Consider the following 16,837-nt stretch of genomic DNA (forward strand, 5'->3'; position numbering starts at 1 on the left):
CACTGCATGTTAAGACTGTACAGAATACAGAATGACTATTCCCCAATAATGATACGAAAGAGTGTACAAAATCAGTTCAAGAAAAGGTGGTCAATAAATATGCAAGATAAGTTATTAGCTATTGTGATAATAAATGCCTAATTTGAAAACAAAAACAATCAATCAATCAATGTACGTATATGATACAAGCTAGCTCTTTGTGGCTTAATGTGTAAGGGGAATCCTATCAGTCATAATTGTGCAACTTGTGAAGTAACGACTTGGCAACGATCTCACTCCATGTAATTCGGGTCTTCTTCCTCTTCTTCTTCTTCGGGCTGATGACTGAGAGGTGGTGGCCTGGGGTAGGGGAGGGGAGGTCCGTTGTAGTTCATTGGTGGCCCTGTGAGTCCTACATATTGTCTGTTGAAGTTCATTAGATGTCTGTTGAAGTCCATGGATGGGAGCCCTGCATCCTGTCTGTTGAAGTCCAGTGGTGAGCGCCCTAGGCCTGCATATTGTCTGTTGTAGTTTATTGATGGGAGTACGGGTCTGTTGTAGTTTATTGGTGGGAGTACGGGTCTGTTGTAGTTTATTGGTGGGAGTACAGGTCTGCTGTAATCCAGTGATGGGAGAGCTGCAGGTGGTCTGCTGTAATCCAGTGATGGGAGAGCTGCAGGTGGTCTGCTGTAATCCAGTGATGGGAGATCTGCGGGTGGTCTGCTGTAATCCAGTGATGGGAGAGCTGCAGGTGGTCTGCTGTAATCCAGTGATGGGAGATCTGCGGGTGGTCTGCTGTAATCCAGTGATGGGAGAGCTGCGGGTGGTCTGCTGTAATCCAGTGATGGGAGATCTGCGGGTGGTCTGCTGTAATCCAGTGATGGGAGAGCTGCAGGTGGTCTGCTGTAATCCAGTGATGGGAGATCTGCGGGTGATCTGCTGTAATCCAGTGATGGGAGAGCTGCAGGTGGACTGTTGATTTGCATTGATGGGAGAGCTGCGGGTGGTCTGTTGAAATCCATTGTTGGTGGTCGTCTGACGCCAATGCTTAAGTGTGGGGAGAGTGCCGGTGGCCTGCTGATGTAGCCCGCAGCTGGTAGTCTGGGATAGTCAGTGGGGATGTGGGAGAGATTGCTGGGACCGGACAAAATGGAGGAGGCTGCAAGATTTTGTGACTGTACACCGGGTAGACCTGGGGCATAGAAAAACATGCAAGTTTACAGTAAAAGTAAAGGAAAGGCAATGACAATAAATATGCAACAGCCAGCGTACAATACACAAACTATATATGCACTAGAGATTCAATACAGTTATATCGGCCAAATTATACCTGGCATTGGTATAGAGTGGTCCCAATTGGGAACCACTCCTGTGTACGATGGTGAGAACATGGGGTAGGGGGTCACAGGAAAAATGTTGCGGTCCCGAAATCCCTTCGCAAACGGGTTGTTGTCTATTTTGAGCTGTGTGAGGGTCGTGTTCTGATAGGCTGTGACAGCTACAAATTTTGTAGGATTTAGCCGAATAGTGGCTATCTCTCTGGGCCTAAGTGATTCGATCCGGGTCAAAACTATTTCCATCACATATTTGTGCATCGTATGGAGAAGAATCTGTAGTGATAAGTAAAGCAACATCATTATCCATAGGTCAACCAACGTCAAATGGTAAAGAAAAGGCTTGCATTTAGTTAGATGAATACATCAGAAACAGCATTAATTTTAAGGTTATTAAAGTGGTAGAAAAGCTTTGCATGCAATACTTACGTGTCCACCCTTTGAGCGCGGGTGATGAGTGATTTTGCACGTTTTGAAGCTGATGGGCTTCCTCATCCATAAACTGCCAGACTTTGGGCTGTTGGGGTGGATGTAGATCTGCCTCGTTTCGTCTTGCGCTACCTCTGATTCTCCCACAGCCACCCATTGCATATTCACAAACTTGTTGCGATGCGTATCCATACAAGTCATCCTCAGAGAGACAGTATAGTCTATCTTTGCATTCAGTCCTCGAATACTCACAACGAGCGGAGGGTAAATACGTCTGCAATGGAGAATTAAAACATCACAGTAAACGCAACGCAATAAAAAAGTGTGATACTCTATATACTCTATAATAGCGAGTTATTTTCGTATGGTGAAAATGTTCATATCAGTAGAGCACAAACTGCGAAATAAAATGTTCTAGGTCCTGAGTTGTACGAATATTTAAAACACGAAAATTTACATCAACAAAAATTACCCGCTATACGGTATATAAGTGATGCATTACCTTCCAGGCTTAGTGACAATCATCTCATTTCCAACATTGTAGAAGTTGTTCCACATTTCTGCGTCAAGGAGAGTGGCGGAGATACCATTCTTGGAGTAGAGAGGATCCTTGATAGAGACAGCACTGCCATTGGTCCTACCGACAGGAGATCTAGAAGGGCTGCTCTCATCAGAGTTTGGAGTAGGAGGTAGCCTGAAGTGTGCAGCAGCTTCGTTTCTTTCCACACCGATGGGCGTGGGTGGTGTATATAAAGCTGGTGCCAGTGGTGGAGGGGGCAGGGCTGGTACTGGCTGCAGAGCAGCATCTTTTTCCACGGGAGGCAAAATGGACTGAGACTGCACAGGTATAGTGGTGCTGGACTGTCCATTGTAGCCGGGGATGGAGGTTGGAGGGTAGCCAGGCGTTGGAGGGATGAACGGAAAGCGGTTCTTTGTTTTTCTTGGATCCATGGTGAAGATTAGATGACTCTTGCACTTGGTGACGGTTTGCGGAAAATAAAGAGTGATATTACACACCGCTGTTTTATAGTCACTGCAGAGGTTAAGACTCATATCTTGCAGAAAATCACAGCTGAGAGATTCCACACTTCTCATCTGTTCTCTGTGCAATCAAGGACAAATTATTAGAGCGCTAGGTGTCATGCGCAGCCGCCCACATAGTACAGCATGTAGACAAGAAAAAATGTTAATTAGTAATAATCAGCATTTGAAATTTATACAACACACAAACCATAGATAGTAGAGTCGCTCTACTATCTATGCACAAACAAACAACAGTACAGTTATAAATCGTTGCATAGAGTTAAGTTTTTCGTTTCTTGGAGCTTGCTTTGATCATATCAATTAGACTCTCCCTGCAGCAATAAACAAGAGCGTGTCAAATGACATCCATAAACAAAAATGAGCGTGAAATCCGACAGCATATCCAGTGTTTATTGTAAATATGTGCTGCTAATATTATATTCTTACTTATTGCGATAAGAGCCGTCTTGGTAGCATCCGGCACCTGTCTTTCGTCTCTTAGCCCCTGGGCCCTTCTCACTAAGTTTCTTCCTCTTGTCCAGCTGAGCTCTGAGGTGTGGGGAGCTGGGGGGGGGGGGTACACTGAACATTGAACACCTAATATTCAATGCAGTGATAATTATGAGCTAGGACATACTCACGTACATGCAACTACTAAGTCATTGTTTCACAGAACAACCTAACTTCTTGAAATGCAAACCTTATTGACAAAACATAACTCACCACCTACAGCTGTACACAGTGGGACCACTATAGGCTCTGTAGTCTATACACTTAGGTCAATTAGAGTAGCAGTTAAAATGTTAGTTCAAGTGAGGTGAAAAAGTAATACCACCCTAGTTTCCCACCTACCCAGTTAGTTGGGAAGGCAGCTGTGTGCCCTGAGGCCCAAGCAGAGTGGTCAGGTCCATGAACACAGCTTGGTTACTGTTGTTGATAAAAGTGTAGGCTGAGCCAGGAGAGCTCTGTCCACCAGAGCGCCCCACCTAAAGGGATAGCATGGTAGACATTGGTTAGTAGACACAATTATTGACACACAGAGGAACGTCCATGAGCTACATGGTAAGAGAGTGCGTGGGTTAATAGAAGAGAAGGGATACAAGGTGTGAGACAGTCAAGTAGGGACATGTACATACCTGGTGTATGAACTCAGTAATTGAAGCTGGCATATCGAAAATTATAACCTGAAGGTGAGAGAATAGCTGCCATTAACAAGTGGACTTGTTAAATAGCTCCACCTGTTTCACAGACACTAAGTCCAATCCTCTCCCCAGGACGTTGGTTGCTACGACAACGGAATACTTTCCCTCCAGACACCCGCTCAGTATCTCGCTCCGGCGCTCTTGTGCCATATCGCCATGGATACCAACTGTGGAGAGATGGGGCCGAGTCTGTAAATTAGAGTTGAACTATAAACAAAATAGTACAAGAATGAAGTGAATATAATTATACTGAATAATAATGTAGGGAAAACCAGCTATGGATTAAATAAAGCAGTAAAAATTCACAGACTTACCTTACAAATGGCATCAGCCAATAATAAGGTTGCCATCTTTGAGCTCACAAAAACAACTGCAGGTGGTCTATAGAAATCAATTAAAATTGGGCACTCTGTAAGCATAATAGAGCATAATAGAGAGACTCACTTAAAGTGCCTGGTGTCATCAAGCAAAGCCAGTAGCTTCTTCCTCTTTGAGTTCTCCTCCACCCAGATGACAGTGTGCTTGATGGAGTCACAGGGAACACTGGGCTGAAGACACACACACTCAAAGGTTAAAGATGAAATATAGAGAAGCACTCACCTGACCGATGGTGATGAAGAGTGGACTGTTCATCAGTTCAGAAGCCATTTTCTCAATCCTTCGAGGAATAGTTGCAGAGAACATCAAATTTTGTCTGCTCTTGGGAAGAAGTTCTTCAATTTCACAAAACTGAAAAAAGCCAGAAACAGAGAATGTATATAACTACCATTAACAGTACAAAACAAAGCTTTCCAATTCTTCCTTACTCCCCCACTTCTTTCATTACCTGATTTTCAAAGCCCATTTGTAGGAGGCAGTCGACTTCATCAACCACTAACATCTCAACGTCCATTAACTCAATATCGGATGTGTGATGCGTTATGATGTCATTGAGCCTCGCCGGAGTTGCTATGAGGATTTGCACTCCAGAGCGTAGTCTGTGCAGCTGTTGGGCGACTGGAATACCACCCACAATCAACGCTGTACGCATCATAGGGACACCTGTATGCAGTCAAAATAATTATAATTATACACACACCAGGTGCAAGTTTGATCAAAATTATGAGACTGTTTTCTAACCCTATTGAAGCTACTATAGAGAAGTTGTTGCAAACAGAGGGGGATATTTAGGTACCTCTCATGATCTCCTTGGCCTGTGACTCTATCTGCATGGCCAGCTCCCTGGTGGGGGTCAGTACGAGTGCCCTGGGGTGTGCCCCCCGAGTCTGAGGGGTTGAAGAGCCGAGGATAGAGAGGAGGAGGGGCAGGAGGAACGAGAGAGCTGCAAGGAACAAGAAATAATAGTAAGCGTACAATCGCCATTAATCACTCTTGGCTACTAAAATCTTGGCCGTACGTCTATAGCTATGTACGGTGGGCTACTAACTCTTTCCACTGCCAGTGGCGGCACAGACGAGGAGGTCTCTCCCTGACAGGGCAGCTGGTATTGTCTGCATCTGTACGGGGGTGGGGCTCACATACCCTCCCTCCTTCAGGTTGCCAAACACTGCCGTGGTAATACACAAAAGCTGATAAACATGCAGTGGGAGATTATACGTGGGTCACTACCTTGAGTGGGCAATCCAAGATGGTTGAACTCTGTGATTAGTCTAGGAGCACCTCCTCCTCGAACAGAAACTGAATACTGTACGTTTGGAACAAATATATTTATTATGGATACAAAATTATGCAAACCTTATTTCTAACTGCTTCCACTTGATTGTCTGTCATGGCTGTAATAAGAGCATCTTCGCTGTACGTCCATCCTTCACACATTTTTTCTGTAATAACTAACGAATTGTTTTTGGTTGATTCCACATCTTTTATTTGAACCATCATGCCCCGCTTTGCATTTGACTTGTCCTCCGTTTCTTTCTTTCCTACCTCCCTGTTTGTTGTTGTCAATGGTAACCCGAGCAGATGCAGGTGTTTGGCTTTACACTCCAAGCTGCACACGTCGTGATCAGTTCTGTCCACAATATACTCACCATACCGCCCACACACCACACACACAGGCTCACCAGACTCCGCCCACCTCTGCTGCTTACTGTAGCATATTATCGGCTCTTCATCATCATCACCGACCTTTTCCTCAGTTATGACATCATTGCTTACGTCCACGGTAGATCTAACAGGTGGAGTAGTATAACTCAGTACAGCGTCTTTCATCATTCCCTCCTCAGTAATATTGGCAAGGGATTTATCCATATCCAGTGGTGTTGTATTTTGAGTGTCGTCTGTAGTTCCAGTTTGTACCATTGCTCTCTTTACTGCAGCCTTCTTCTTCTGTTCTCCATAGGAGCTCTTGGACACGGCTCTTGGTACAAACATCGAATTGTGAGTGAAAAGCAAGCTAGTTAGAGCAAACAGCTAGAGTTTTCACACTTGTTTATCTTAGCTATAATGTTCCAATTATTGCCCATTTAATTTGCTTCTATTAAGAGCCCACCCACGTGGCACAATTAACTCGGCAGTAAAAGCTTAAAAGCTAATAAGCTACAAGGCAAATGGTGTTCCCACTGCTCAGATCACTTCTATCAAGACCTTTCTCTTCGTCTGTTCAATCCGCAGGCTACCTGAGACGGCTACACAGCCTACAGTGCGGAGGCAGGACCCATCTATCACACTCGAACTCGAGGTCATTTCTCTGTATAAATGGATCTCAATCAATGTCCGTCTGGTACAAGAAGCTACTGACGGTTAGTAGTGGAGGTGTGAGGGTTTGGAGCAGCTCGTCCAGTGGTGATGAGGGGGAGGGGCACGACGGAGAAGAGGAGGAAGAGGGCGGGGTACTCGGGATAGAGCTCCTCCCAGCCAGCAAGATGCACGCCATTGCACCAGTTTCACTACCTGATAACTTTCCGGAAGTGCCTATTCTGGCCATCGCAAGAAATCCAATATTCCCAAGATTTGTCAAGATACTTGAGGTGTGAAAGTGACACACAGATTAATGAATTAATTATCTATTGTCCTTCCAGATTAGTGACAAGGATTTGATGAAGATTGTTCGTCAAAAGGTCAAGTTAAATATGCCCTATGCCGGAGCCTTTCTCAAGAAAGATGACAGGTGGTCGTGTGTTATTATTACGCATTATTTGACTAGTCTATTCCTTTAGCAACGAGAATGATATCATTACAAGCCTGGACGAGATCTATGATGTGGGTACGTTTGTTCAGATCACCGAGCTTCATGAGGTGGGGGACAAGATGAGAATGATAATACAGGGACATCGAAGGTAGGTGTGGTGTGGGGTTCACGTAGTTGTTGTATTAGGAACATTCCTGTTGGAACATGACGGATGATGTTTTAATTGTACCCCCCACCAGGATAAAAGTAACGGGTCCAGTGGAGGTACAAGTGGAACAAAGCCAAGAAAAAGAAAAAAAAAAGAAACAGCGTAAACCAAGGAAAAGCATCCTTGAGAAACTCATTTCCCCGGATGCAGTAGATCAACAAGAAGAGAAAAAAAAGAAAGGTGTGTACATTGTGTGGTTGTATGTGCTTTAGGGGGTGTGCTTGTACTGTGCAGCTGTCTGGCTATAGCTCACATGATGCTGTACATGCACTGCAGGAAAGAATGCTCCTAAACCTGATGGAGGGGATGATGAGAAGGCAGCGTCCGATGGGGAACCTAAAATACTCATGGTCCGAACTGAAAATCTCACAAACAATTCTTTCGAGCAGACACAAGAAACAAAGGTATACATTTGCTCTGCTGCCATACCCAAAACCTCATGTTAGTTACAGAACTTTCACTCAGTATACTGTTTTGTTTATTTTTAGGCTGTGTCTGCTGAAGTGATCAAGACCATCAGAGATATCATTGCCCTCAATCCTTTATACAGGTACTATTTACTTTTGTAATTTTGCACTACATGCAGTGATATGCAGTGATATATTTTGAGCAGCCGTAAACTTATTCTGATTTCTGCTCTAATGCTACAATAGGGAGTCTTTAGCGCAGTTGGTGGAGGCAGGAAAGAAGGTGGTGGATGTTCCCACACACTTGGCTGATTTCGGGGCTGCTCTGACGAGTGCTGACTCGGATCAAATGCAGTCTGTCCTCGCCTGCATGGACGTAAGTATGCTGCTAGCTACACATGTAACGTACAAAATATCCTAATTATTGATATTTAGTTAATTATGACCTCCCGAAAGCACCACACACACCACACACACACACACTACACACACACACTACACACACACCACACACACACACATGTACAACACACACAGGTACCCGAGCGTCTGATGCTCACCCTGGAGCTGCTTAAGAAAGAGTTTGCCGTAGCCACCCTTCAACAGAAGCTTGGTAAAGAGGTCGAAGAGAAGGTCAATAAGATGCAACGCAGATTCTTCCTGCAAGAGCAGCTCAAGATAATCAAGAGAGAGCTTGGACTCGAGGTAAGTGCAGTAAAAAAGCGTCTACCTCTACGTAGATCTCAAAGCCCACTTTTTGACTCGTAAAGTTTTGTTCTTAACTTCTTTCTCCTTCACCCAGAAAGATGACAAGGACGCCATTTCTGAGAAGTTTCGTGAGCGTGTAAAGGATCTCATATTGCCTGAGGGGGTGCAGGAAGTGTTTGAGGAGGAGCTGAGCAAACTCTCGTATCTCGACAACCACTCCGCTGAGTTTAGGTAGGTACAGGCAACCTCACAATGTCATACTTTCATCAACCTTGAATGGCCGTTAATTTTGAAATCCTAATAATACAATGTATGTGTGTGTGTGTATTTCTATTACCCTAAGTAATGTAAGCTAGTGTGTTAGAATAGGAGGTATCTGCATGTATTAAATAGTGTATGGATTTATGTATTTATTGAACAAAAGCCGATTGCAAGATAATTATATACATGTATATTATTCGGTTCCCGCTCAGTGTAACACGTAACTATCTTGACTGGCTAACAAACATGCCCTGGGGGAAGTACAGCAAGGAGAACTCTGACCTCCAGCAAGCAAGGGAAGTGCTGGATGAAGATCACTACGGACTACAGGACATCAAAGACAGGATACTGGTGAGTGGGTTAGACTCCATGTCTGTGGCTGGCTACAATAGTTGTAGTTGTTAGTTCACTGAGAGTTAGGGATAATGGGGAAGAGAGAGACAGTGAGGGATACAAGTAGCACACGCCCTAGCTGTTGTAGTGTTGTGAAGGGAAAGATGATGTTATCTGTCGCCATTCCATTCATATCGTTGTGTCTAGCTACCTCTATTGTGTGTAGGAGTTCATTGCTGTGAACCAACTCAACAACTCTGCTCAAGGGAAGATCCTCTGCTTCACTGGACCCCCTGGAGTGGGCAAGACCAGCGTGGCTCGCTCCATAGCACGAGCTCTCAACAGAAAGGTGTGGTCAACTATCACTAGAGTGCGAAGTACGTACATGTACATATTTAGTTTGACTTTCTTATACGTAATTATAGATTAGAAGTTAATTAATTGATTTGTCATACTCAAATGAACACGTAAAATGCCCCCCCCTGCAGTATTTCCGGTTCAGTGTGGGGGGTATGACCGACGTTGCCGAGATCAAAGGTCACAGACGCACGTACATTGGTGCTATGCCCGGCAAAGTCGTCCAGTGCATGAAGAAAGTGCAGACAGAGAACCCGCTCATCCTGATTGACGAGGTGGACAAGATTGGCCGGGGGGTGACTGGGGACCCGTCCTCTGCCCTCCTTGAGTTACTCGACCCGGAACAGAATGCCAACTTCCTAGATCACTATCTCGATGTACCCGTTGACTTGTCTAAGGTGGCCAAGATATAAATGGTTGTTTTTATTATCTCATGGATAACGTTTAACACTTCGTACTAGTAGCCAATAAAATTAAAATTTTATAAATGTAGAGGTGGATTTTCAGAATTACATTCCAAACCTTTGTGTGTAATCTTTTCACACCCACTCCACACACGCCCACTCCACACACGCAGGTGTTGTTCATATGCACTGCCAATGTCGTGGACACAATTCCAGGCCCTCTATATGACAGAATGGAAACTATTCAAGTATCTGGCTACGTTGCCGAGGAGAAGCTCGCTATAGCTGAGAGATATCTGATCCCCCAGGCAAGAGTGGGTGCGGGGATTAATGAAGATCAGCTGACTGTATCAGGCGATTCGGTTGGCTCACTCATCAAGTGGTACTGCCGGGAAAGTGGCGTTAGAAACCTGCAGAAGCAAATTGAAAAGGTACAAACGTATTAAAAATAGCCTTGTTGTTTTGGGTTGTTGTTTTGGGTTGTTTTGGTAGCTATCTTTGAGAGCCCGTAATTTGTGTTCAGATTGTCCAATTTCAAAACTAATTGATGCATTCAATAGCTCTCAGAATGATTGTTCCAATGGTGTGCTTATAATTACTATTCAATCACTGAATTGTACTCCCCTACTCCTCTCGCAGATATTCCGCAAGGCTGCTCTGAAACTAGTCGAACCCAAAGACCCTAGTATCACTTCTATCGCTGTCTCTACAGACAATCTTAAAGACTTTGTTGGGAATCCAATCTTCACCTCTGACCGTATGTACGAGACCACACCCCCTGGAGTCGTCATGGGACTTGCATGGACTGCCATGGGTGGCTCCACCCTCTATATCGAGACTGCCCTGACTACACCGCCACGCACAGCTGCACAGAGTGATGGGAGGGAGGGCAGTGATGGGGGGAGGTTGTTGTCTACCGGGCAACTCGGTGATGTCATGAAAGAATCGACTGAGATTGCCTACACTTATGCTAAGGTATACATTTCAATACAACTTGTTTATAATTATGAGAGAGATATTTTCTTGTATCTATAATTATGTATTTGCACACGATTATCAACACACACACCCCACACACACACCCCACACCACACACACACACACACACACACACACACACACACAACTCAGTGTTTTCTAGCTGACAAATTCCCTGAGAATGAGCTCCTCTCTTCCTCTGCTATCCATCTCCATGTTCCAGAGGGGGCCACACCCAAGGACGGGCCGAGTGCGGGGGTGACAATTGTCTCCGCCCTCCTCTCCCTCTCACTTGGTAAACCAGTCAGACAGGATGTGGCTCTAACTGGAGAGGTCTCGCTCACCGGCAAGGTATATACCGTATATCTTCTAATTTATTGGACACTTCTAATTACCCGGACACTCTTTTGGGCAATTTTCGTTGTTCTAACACAGCGGACACTCCAGTACTTTATACCTACATGCTACATGTATACGGTTTTTAACGCCCGCCCCTCGCATGGATTTTGTGTGCTGCATTTTCATATAAGGAACCCGCAGTGCTCCAAACAAACATTCTGCACTTAATACTATTAACCAGCATTAACTATATTCATAATTACATGTAGGCATACTTCCCATTCTTTTGTTTACCACAAACATCTCACGGAGGCCTTGCCTATAAAATGCATGAATCATACCATCTTCTATTCTCTTGGTGTAGTGTGTATTGCACTGTTAATATAAATTTTTGGAAGGCCCTCCCCTCCAGTAGCTAGTAGCTAGATACACTTGTGTCTAGGCTAAATTGGAGGCCTGATTGCAATAAATAAACAAACAAACACAATCTGGGAAGACATTACACTTGTGGGATTCCTCACTTCCACAAGTCTAATGTCTCCCATCCCCTCTCTCTACCTCTCTTACCTCTACACTCCAACCCCTTTACTTAGACTACATTACATCATCTGTAATTGATCTGATTGGCTAAAAACAGTAGATTTACATGGAAGCATAATCTACAAGAAGGTACTTATTCTACTGGAAGTGGACACATTATTCTTATGCATATTCTACAGGAAGTGACAAATAATTTGCAGGAAGTTCTCTTGTCTTTTTCTGTCAATTGGTGTCTCTCACAGATCTCCAGCGTCCATGATCCAGCTCGCACAAATTCAATTTCTGTTGCTACGCACCAAACCTGGCTTTTTATAACCACGCCTTGCGCATGCGCAATGAAGTCCAAGTTAGATAGACCACACTCACTCGTAGAATATGCGTCTTAGTAACCACCTTGGTTACGGTTAGATTCCCTCGGCTTTGCGCCTCAGGCTAACCGCAACCGCGGAGGTTACATAGACGCATATTCTACTCTTAGGTGTAGTCATCCTATACCTCTCTTACACGTAACAGTTCTAAGAATTACTCTTTAAAAAAACATCAAATTTGGACTATCACAACTCTATTTAAAGAGTCAACTCTCGGTACGTTATTATACTTGTTCAATAACATGAGTGCACTCTCCTGATAATAAGTATGCTCTTATTTGTAGTTATTACCTGGGCAGTCTTCACGTATCAGCTTTAGTATGATCGTGCCATTGTTGGGTTGTCTTGACTACCTGACTATTAACTAGGAGTGACAATAAGAATGTGTTTTCTTCCTGTCCCAGGTCTTGCCAGTTGGTGGTATCAAAGAAAAGACTATCGCTGTGAGTAATAATGTCACCAGCATTGTTATTATTTACATTTCTATCACTTAATTACTCACCTCTCCCTGCAGGCGAAACGCTCGGGTGTTCACTGTATTGTCTTGCCTGAGGCCAACAAGCGAGACTTCAACGACCTGCCAGATTTTGTGAAGGAGGGAGTGGAAGTACACTTCGTTGAACATTATTCGGACGTTTTTGATATTCTGTTTTCAAACTAAAGAGAACCATTTAATTAGAGTTCATGTATAACCAACCTCTTTCTTTGTTTGCGGAAAGTATATTGTATAATAATAATTATTGGCCAAGGACATGGAAAATTACCATTTTTGGGTAATGATCGACCTTAAAAACGATCGATGCCATTGACCTTACGCCCACTAGATCCACTCTTCAAGTTATGTAACTTCCGTTGCAGTCGCATGTACGTGTGCTTTACTGCATGGGGCTTCGGAGCGGAAGTGTAGGTGATCGGGACTCCGGCATGCTTAACTGGTGTACCCATCTTGATCTCACTGGTAATTTAATTTCCTATTTCCTCAATGATGTCTGACCCCGGTTACTTGCGCAGAAGGTCGGGAAGCCGGCCGAACCACTTTTTTACTAGTTTGATCATCACAGATAAAGGAGAAGGAGAGATGATCCCTCAGTAGTATAGTGTTTTAATATTACTTATACCTCTTTTGTAATTGTTTGCGGTGTGTATGTATAATTATTATATTTTGTTTGCATGTAATTGCCAAGGACATGGAAAATTGTAATACTTGCCAGACAATCGTATCGTAACAAATCCCAGCTGCTATAAAAGGACACAACGTTCGTACCTGCATGTGCACAAATCAAGTGTTTCTAAAAAAATTACCAGCATTGTACACAAATCAAGTTCCTAAAAAAAATTAAGTGAGAAGGCTAATCAAAAAATTAATAGTAATTATCTAATTAATTAGAGTTGTTACAACAACTCCACAATTTGAAAGACAGAGTACATATGGTTCTCTAGTCATGTCTTTAGTGGGAGTCTCTCAAGCTATTGCTTTGGCATCGGGCAGGTAGCCTTCCCACACTCGAATCAACTGTGTGTGTGTGTGTGTGTTTGTGTGTGTGTGTGTGTGGGTGGTGTGGGTGTGGGTGTGGGTGTGTGGTGTGTTAACGGGGTTCGAAAAAATACTCTTTGTGAACATATTGGAAGCACATGCAATCAAGGAAGTATTCAGTATGTGTGTGGTAGGGGTGTGGTTTACACACCTCTTGCTGCATCTGCATCATCGACTCAAGATACGCCACAAACTTTGTCTTAAACTCTTTGGACCGATTTGCCTGGGGAAGAAACAGCATTTGAGGGCGGCCAATAATTGAGGATGATGGGTCTTACCTCGAATCGCTCCACTTCTGCCTTGAGTGTCTTGGAGGCTTTGTCGAAGCTCTTCTGTCCTTCTTCCACTTTACCCTCCCACTGAGAATGGAGGCAGTGAAAGGAATATTGTGATTAACTTTAACTAAAGTTTTAGTTTTGAAATCGGACATTCTATAATATTGACTATAAAGGTAACTTCCGAAATACAAGGACATCAACCCCCTCACTCACATCCTCTATCTCTTGTTTGATCTGGGCCAGTTTCTCTGGTTTTCCGCTCACTTGCAGTTTGACCTCGGCCTCTCTCTTCTTAGCCAGTGTGCTCTGAGCACTCTGCCAGTTGTTGTACAGCTTGGCACGCATGGAGAATGATTCCTGTGGGGAGAATCACACTCATTACAGGACAAGGACAAACTCTACACCACTATCTAAAAATATACAGATACAGTGAACTTGGATTATCTGTAAAAGACAAATTTATAGGTCTCAGTGTGTAGACACACTGATTGTAGGGCAACAACCTTACTCATAATTATGTGGTACAAAATAGAAGTGAGTTTCTAAACTACTTGTAGGTTCCCTATGGCCAGAAAGAATTTCAAGACTCACTTTGATGGAGCCGAGCAAGGCAATGTAGTCCTTTACCATCTCTCCAAATATGAACAGGTCTTTCTGAATCTGTAGTAGGGAGGGGAGGGGGTCAAAGTACAAACCAGCCTCACATACAGGACGTGTACTCACCTGCTCTTGATGAAAACCTTCCACTTTCTCCTCGACCTCGGACAGACGTGAGAGAGCTCTTGAGAGAGTGTCGTTCTCCTCAACATTCCCCAGTGTGGCAACACTCTTCACAAACGCATTCGTGGACAAACACACATCTGCAGAAAAGGGGAGGGGCAGAGTTAGTAGACCGTGCACTGCATGTAGCTGACTCAGTACATAATAATATGCTATGAGCAAAGTACAGGAAGCTATTACATGTACAATGAGGATTTTATTGGACATAATTTTACATAACACAGTTATAATTATGTATCGACGGTGTGTACCTTTTCTGCAGCTGATCATGGTTTCTATGGCTTGGTGCAACTTCTTCAAGTGACTGTCCAACAGCTCATAACTCTGCTGCTGCTCATCAAACCACTGGAGGAGACAAAGAACAACACACGTGATATCACACACTGGACTCTCCGATGTGTTTAGTGTTCAGTTAGCTATACATTCGAACCTTTCCGAACTAAGATTTGGTTTACCTCCATCTGTACAACCATTTCTGAACTAAGACTAAATAGCAACCACCTCTGAGCCATTAAAATGTGTTTCAATATTGAGGCTAGCAAGATCATTGTGTAAGACAATACTGTGACTGGTTGGTCTATATTGGTTGTTAGGGATAAAAAATAGTACTTAAAGATTCACTGGTAATAGCTCTATAGCTACGGGGAGAAACTCACAGCATCCACATCGGCCTTCTTGGTGCTAATCTTGGCAAAGGAGTCTCCGACATTCTTCATGAGTCGCATGAACCCGGCACCACTGAAGGCAGCTGTGTCCGATGCCTTGGGCAACTGAAAGGGGGGGGGGGGGGGGGGGGGTCAGTCACTGAACATGTAGCTGTACACTAGTGAGCTTAGTTGAGTAAGACCAATTTATTCTGTGTCTATGGCTGACTACTCAGTACACACACTCACATCTGCAGGGTTCTCTAGGAATTCTCTGAAGTTCTCGTCCTTCCTCAGGACAGGATGGTTGGCAAGGCGATTCAAGTACCTGCATTTTTGTGGTGATGGTATTATGGTCACAGTGTGTACGTGTAAGTAGGAGAGTGGAAGTAAATACACGCAGGGGGTAGCTATGCAGGGGGTGTGGCTATGTAGCTATGGTAGCATACCTCTCCAGGGAGGCCCTCCTCCTCTCAATGAACTCGACTGTGTTCTCCTCACTCTTAGAGAACTTCACCTTTGTCATGCCTACATGGAAATACAGGTAATAACATTATGCACATGTAAGCATTATACAGTAGTAGAATCAGTGAGTAAACCACACCACCCACACCACCACTCACCCACACCACCCACACCACCACTCACCACCCACACCACCACTCACCCATCACACTTTTCTCCGGGGCGGGAGGGACAATACGTCCGTTGGCAAGGTGAGCGTCCATCAGCCTCTGGTGCAGGCCGAGGAAATCACTGAATCTCCTCTTGACACTGTTCTCGGGGTGTTTAAATTGTGGCATCGTGGTTGTCGTGGTTACGGTGAAGGCGATGTACGAGGACATCCCAGTCCCAACTTTCTCAGGGTTCATGACCTTAACATCCAGTTCAAACGTATCTCCGCTCTCCGACTCCTCTAGCTCCTCCTGTGACGACATTGCCTAAGAGGGGGTGGGGTTAACGAGGTAGCTAATCCAATCAAGAAAGAATGTACTTAGTTATGTTAACACAGAGTGACATTAAATAGCAGCTTTTTGTCAGTGTGTGGATGACAGTTCATCTACGTGTATGTGTATTACCTAGCTCAATGCAATGCATCATAACAAGCATAGGGCTTTACAGAATCAAGTTTCACTAGCTAGTATTCAAAGCTGGTTAGTTTCTTACCTGTTCAGCTGGCTTGTTGCCGACTGGTGGCTCTTCATCGAAAAAGCCTTGCCCCTCCTCCACTAAAGGTTTGGCCTGAACAGGTTCCTCTTCGTCAGCCGCACTTGCTTCTATCGTGGGAGGAGGGGCTGTCTCCACAACTACTGGCTCTACTGGCTTTGAGAGAGGCTTGTCTTCTTCATCATCAAACAAGTTGACATCAGTAGTTGGTACTGGCAAGTCTGGCTCCGGCTCGATTGCATCCATCGCCGAGGTTTCAGGGTCCAAAAATGGGGACTGCTCGAGCTCTTCATCGGATGCAGACGCTTCTGCATCTTCTTCAAAGTCTACTGGTGGTGGAGAACCGTCCATAGCAGCGTTTGGAAGCTTTACTGTATGCTGTTTTATTTTGAGCTAGCTAGTTAGCAGAGTATCCAATGTCACGTGAAAGAAGGGGT

At 44.3% G+C, this 16,837-nt stretch overlaps 4 protein-coding genes across 4 annotated transcripts; 1 reads left to right on the plus strand and 3 right to left on the minus strand.

The window, feature by feature from the left end:
• Positions 1-272: 272 nt before the first annotated feature.
• LOC135338926 (T-box transcription factor TBX6-like) lies at positions 273-2,936 on the minus strand. The gene is made up of 4 exons (XM_064535020.1): positions 2,245-2,936; positions 1,743-2,016; positions 1,310-1,589; positions 273-1,171 (listed from the first exon to the last, which is right to left on the minus strand). Exons 1-4 carry the CDS (start codon positions 2,835-2,837, stop codon positions 273-275), a joined length of 2,046 nt encoding a protein of 681 aa, XP_064391090.1. The 5' UTR covers positions 2,838-2,936.
• A 25-nt stretch (positions 2,937-2,961) lies between these two features.
• On the minus strand, positions 2,962-6,417 carry LOC135338340 (probable ATP-dependent RNA helicase DDX59). Its single transcript, XM_064534437.1, has 13 exons — positions 5,702-6,417; positions 5,576-5,651; positions 5,394-5,513; positions 5,142-5,288; positions 4,794-5,008; positions 4,568-4,696; positions 4,412-4,515; positions 4,282-4,348; positions 4,004-4,156; positions 3,902-3,949; positions 3,618-3,751; positions 3,213-3,329; positions 2,962-3,097 (listed from the first exon to the last, which is right to left on the minus strand). Exons 1-13 carry the CDS (start codon positions 6,335-6,337, stop codon positions 3,046-3,048), a joined length of 1,998 nt encoding a protein of 665 aa, XP_064390507.1. The 5' UTR covers positions 6,338-6,417; the 3' UTR covers positions 2,962-3,045.
• On the plus strand, positions 6,417-12,760 carry LOC135338339 (lon protease homolog, mitochondrial-like). The gene is made up of 17 exons (XM_064534436.1): positions 6,417-6,933; positions 6,985-7,073; positions 7,123-7,242; positions 7,334-7,482; positions 7,579-7,706; positions 7,791-7,852; positions 7,956-8,085; positions 8,247-8,414; positions 8,512-8,648; positions 8,891-9,029; positions 9,238-9,360; positions 9,500-9,766; positions 9,946-10,203; positions 10,412-10,747; positions 10,904-11,101; positions 12,402-12,440; positions 12,512-12,760. Exons 1-17 carry the CDS (start codon positions 6,514-6,516, stop codon positions 12,656-12,658), a joined length of 2,910 nt encoding a protein of 969 aa, XP_064390506.1. The 5' UTR covers positions 6,417-6,513; the 3' UTR covers positions 12,659-12,760.
• Positions 12,761-13,183: 423 nt separating this feature from the next.
• LOC135338341 (sorting nexin-2-like) lies at positions 13,184-16,832 on the minus strand. The gene is made up of 12 exons (XM_064534439.1): positions 16,401-16,832; positions 15,901-16,174; positions 15,683-15,761; positions 15,483-15,561; positions 15,246-15,359; positions 14,841-14,934; positions 14,533-14,669; positions 14,401-14,469; positions 14,023-14,166; positions 13,810-13,890; positions 13,683-13,754; positions 13,184-13,510 (listed from the first exon to the last, which is right to left on the minus strand). The coding sequence occupies exons 1-12, from the start codon at positions 16,749-16,751 to the stop codon at positions 13,460-13,462; spliced, it is 1,545 nt and encodes a 514-aa protein (XP_064390509.1). The 5' UTR covers positions 16,752-16,832; the 3' UTR covers positions 13,184-13,459.
• Between the last annotated feature and the right edge of the window lie 5 nt (positions 16,833-16,837).

This window comes from Halichondria panicea, chromosome 7 (assembly GCF_963675165.1).
Source record: "Halichondria panicea chromosome 7, odHalPani1.1, whole genome shotgun sequence".
NCBI classification, from domain to species: Eukaryota; Metazoa; Porifera; class Demospongiae; order Suberitida; family Halichondriidae; genus Halichondria; species Halichondria panicea.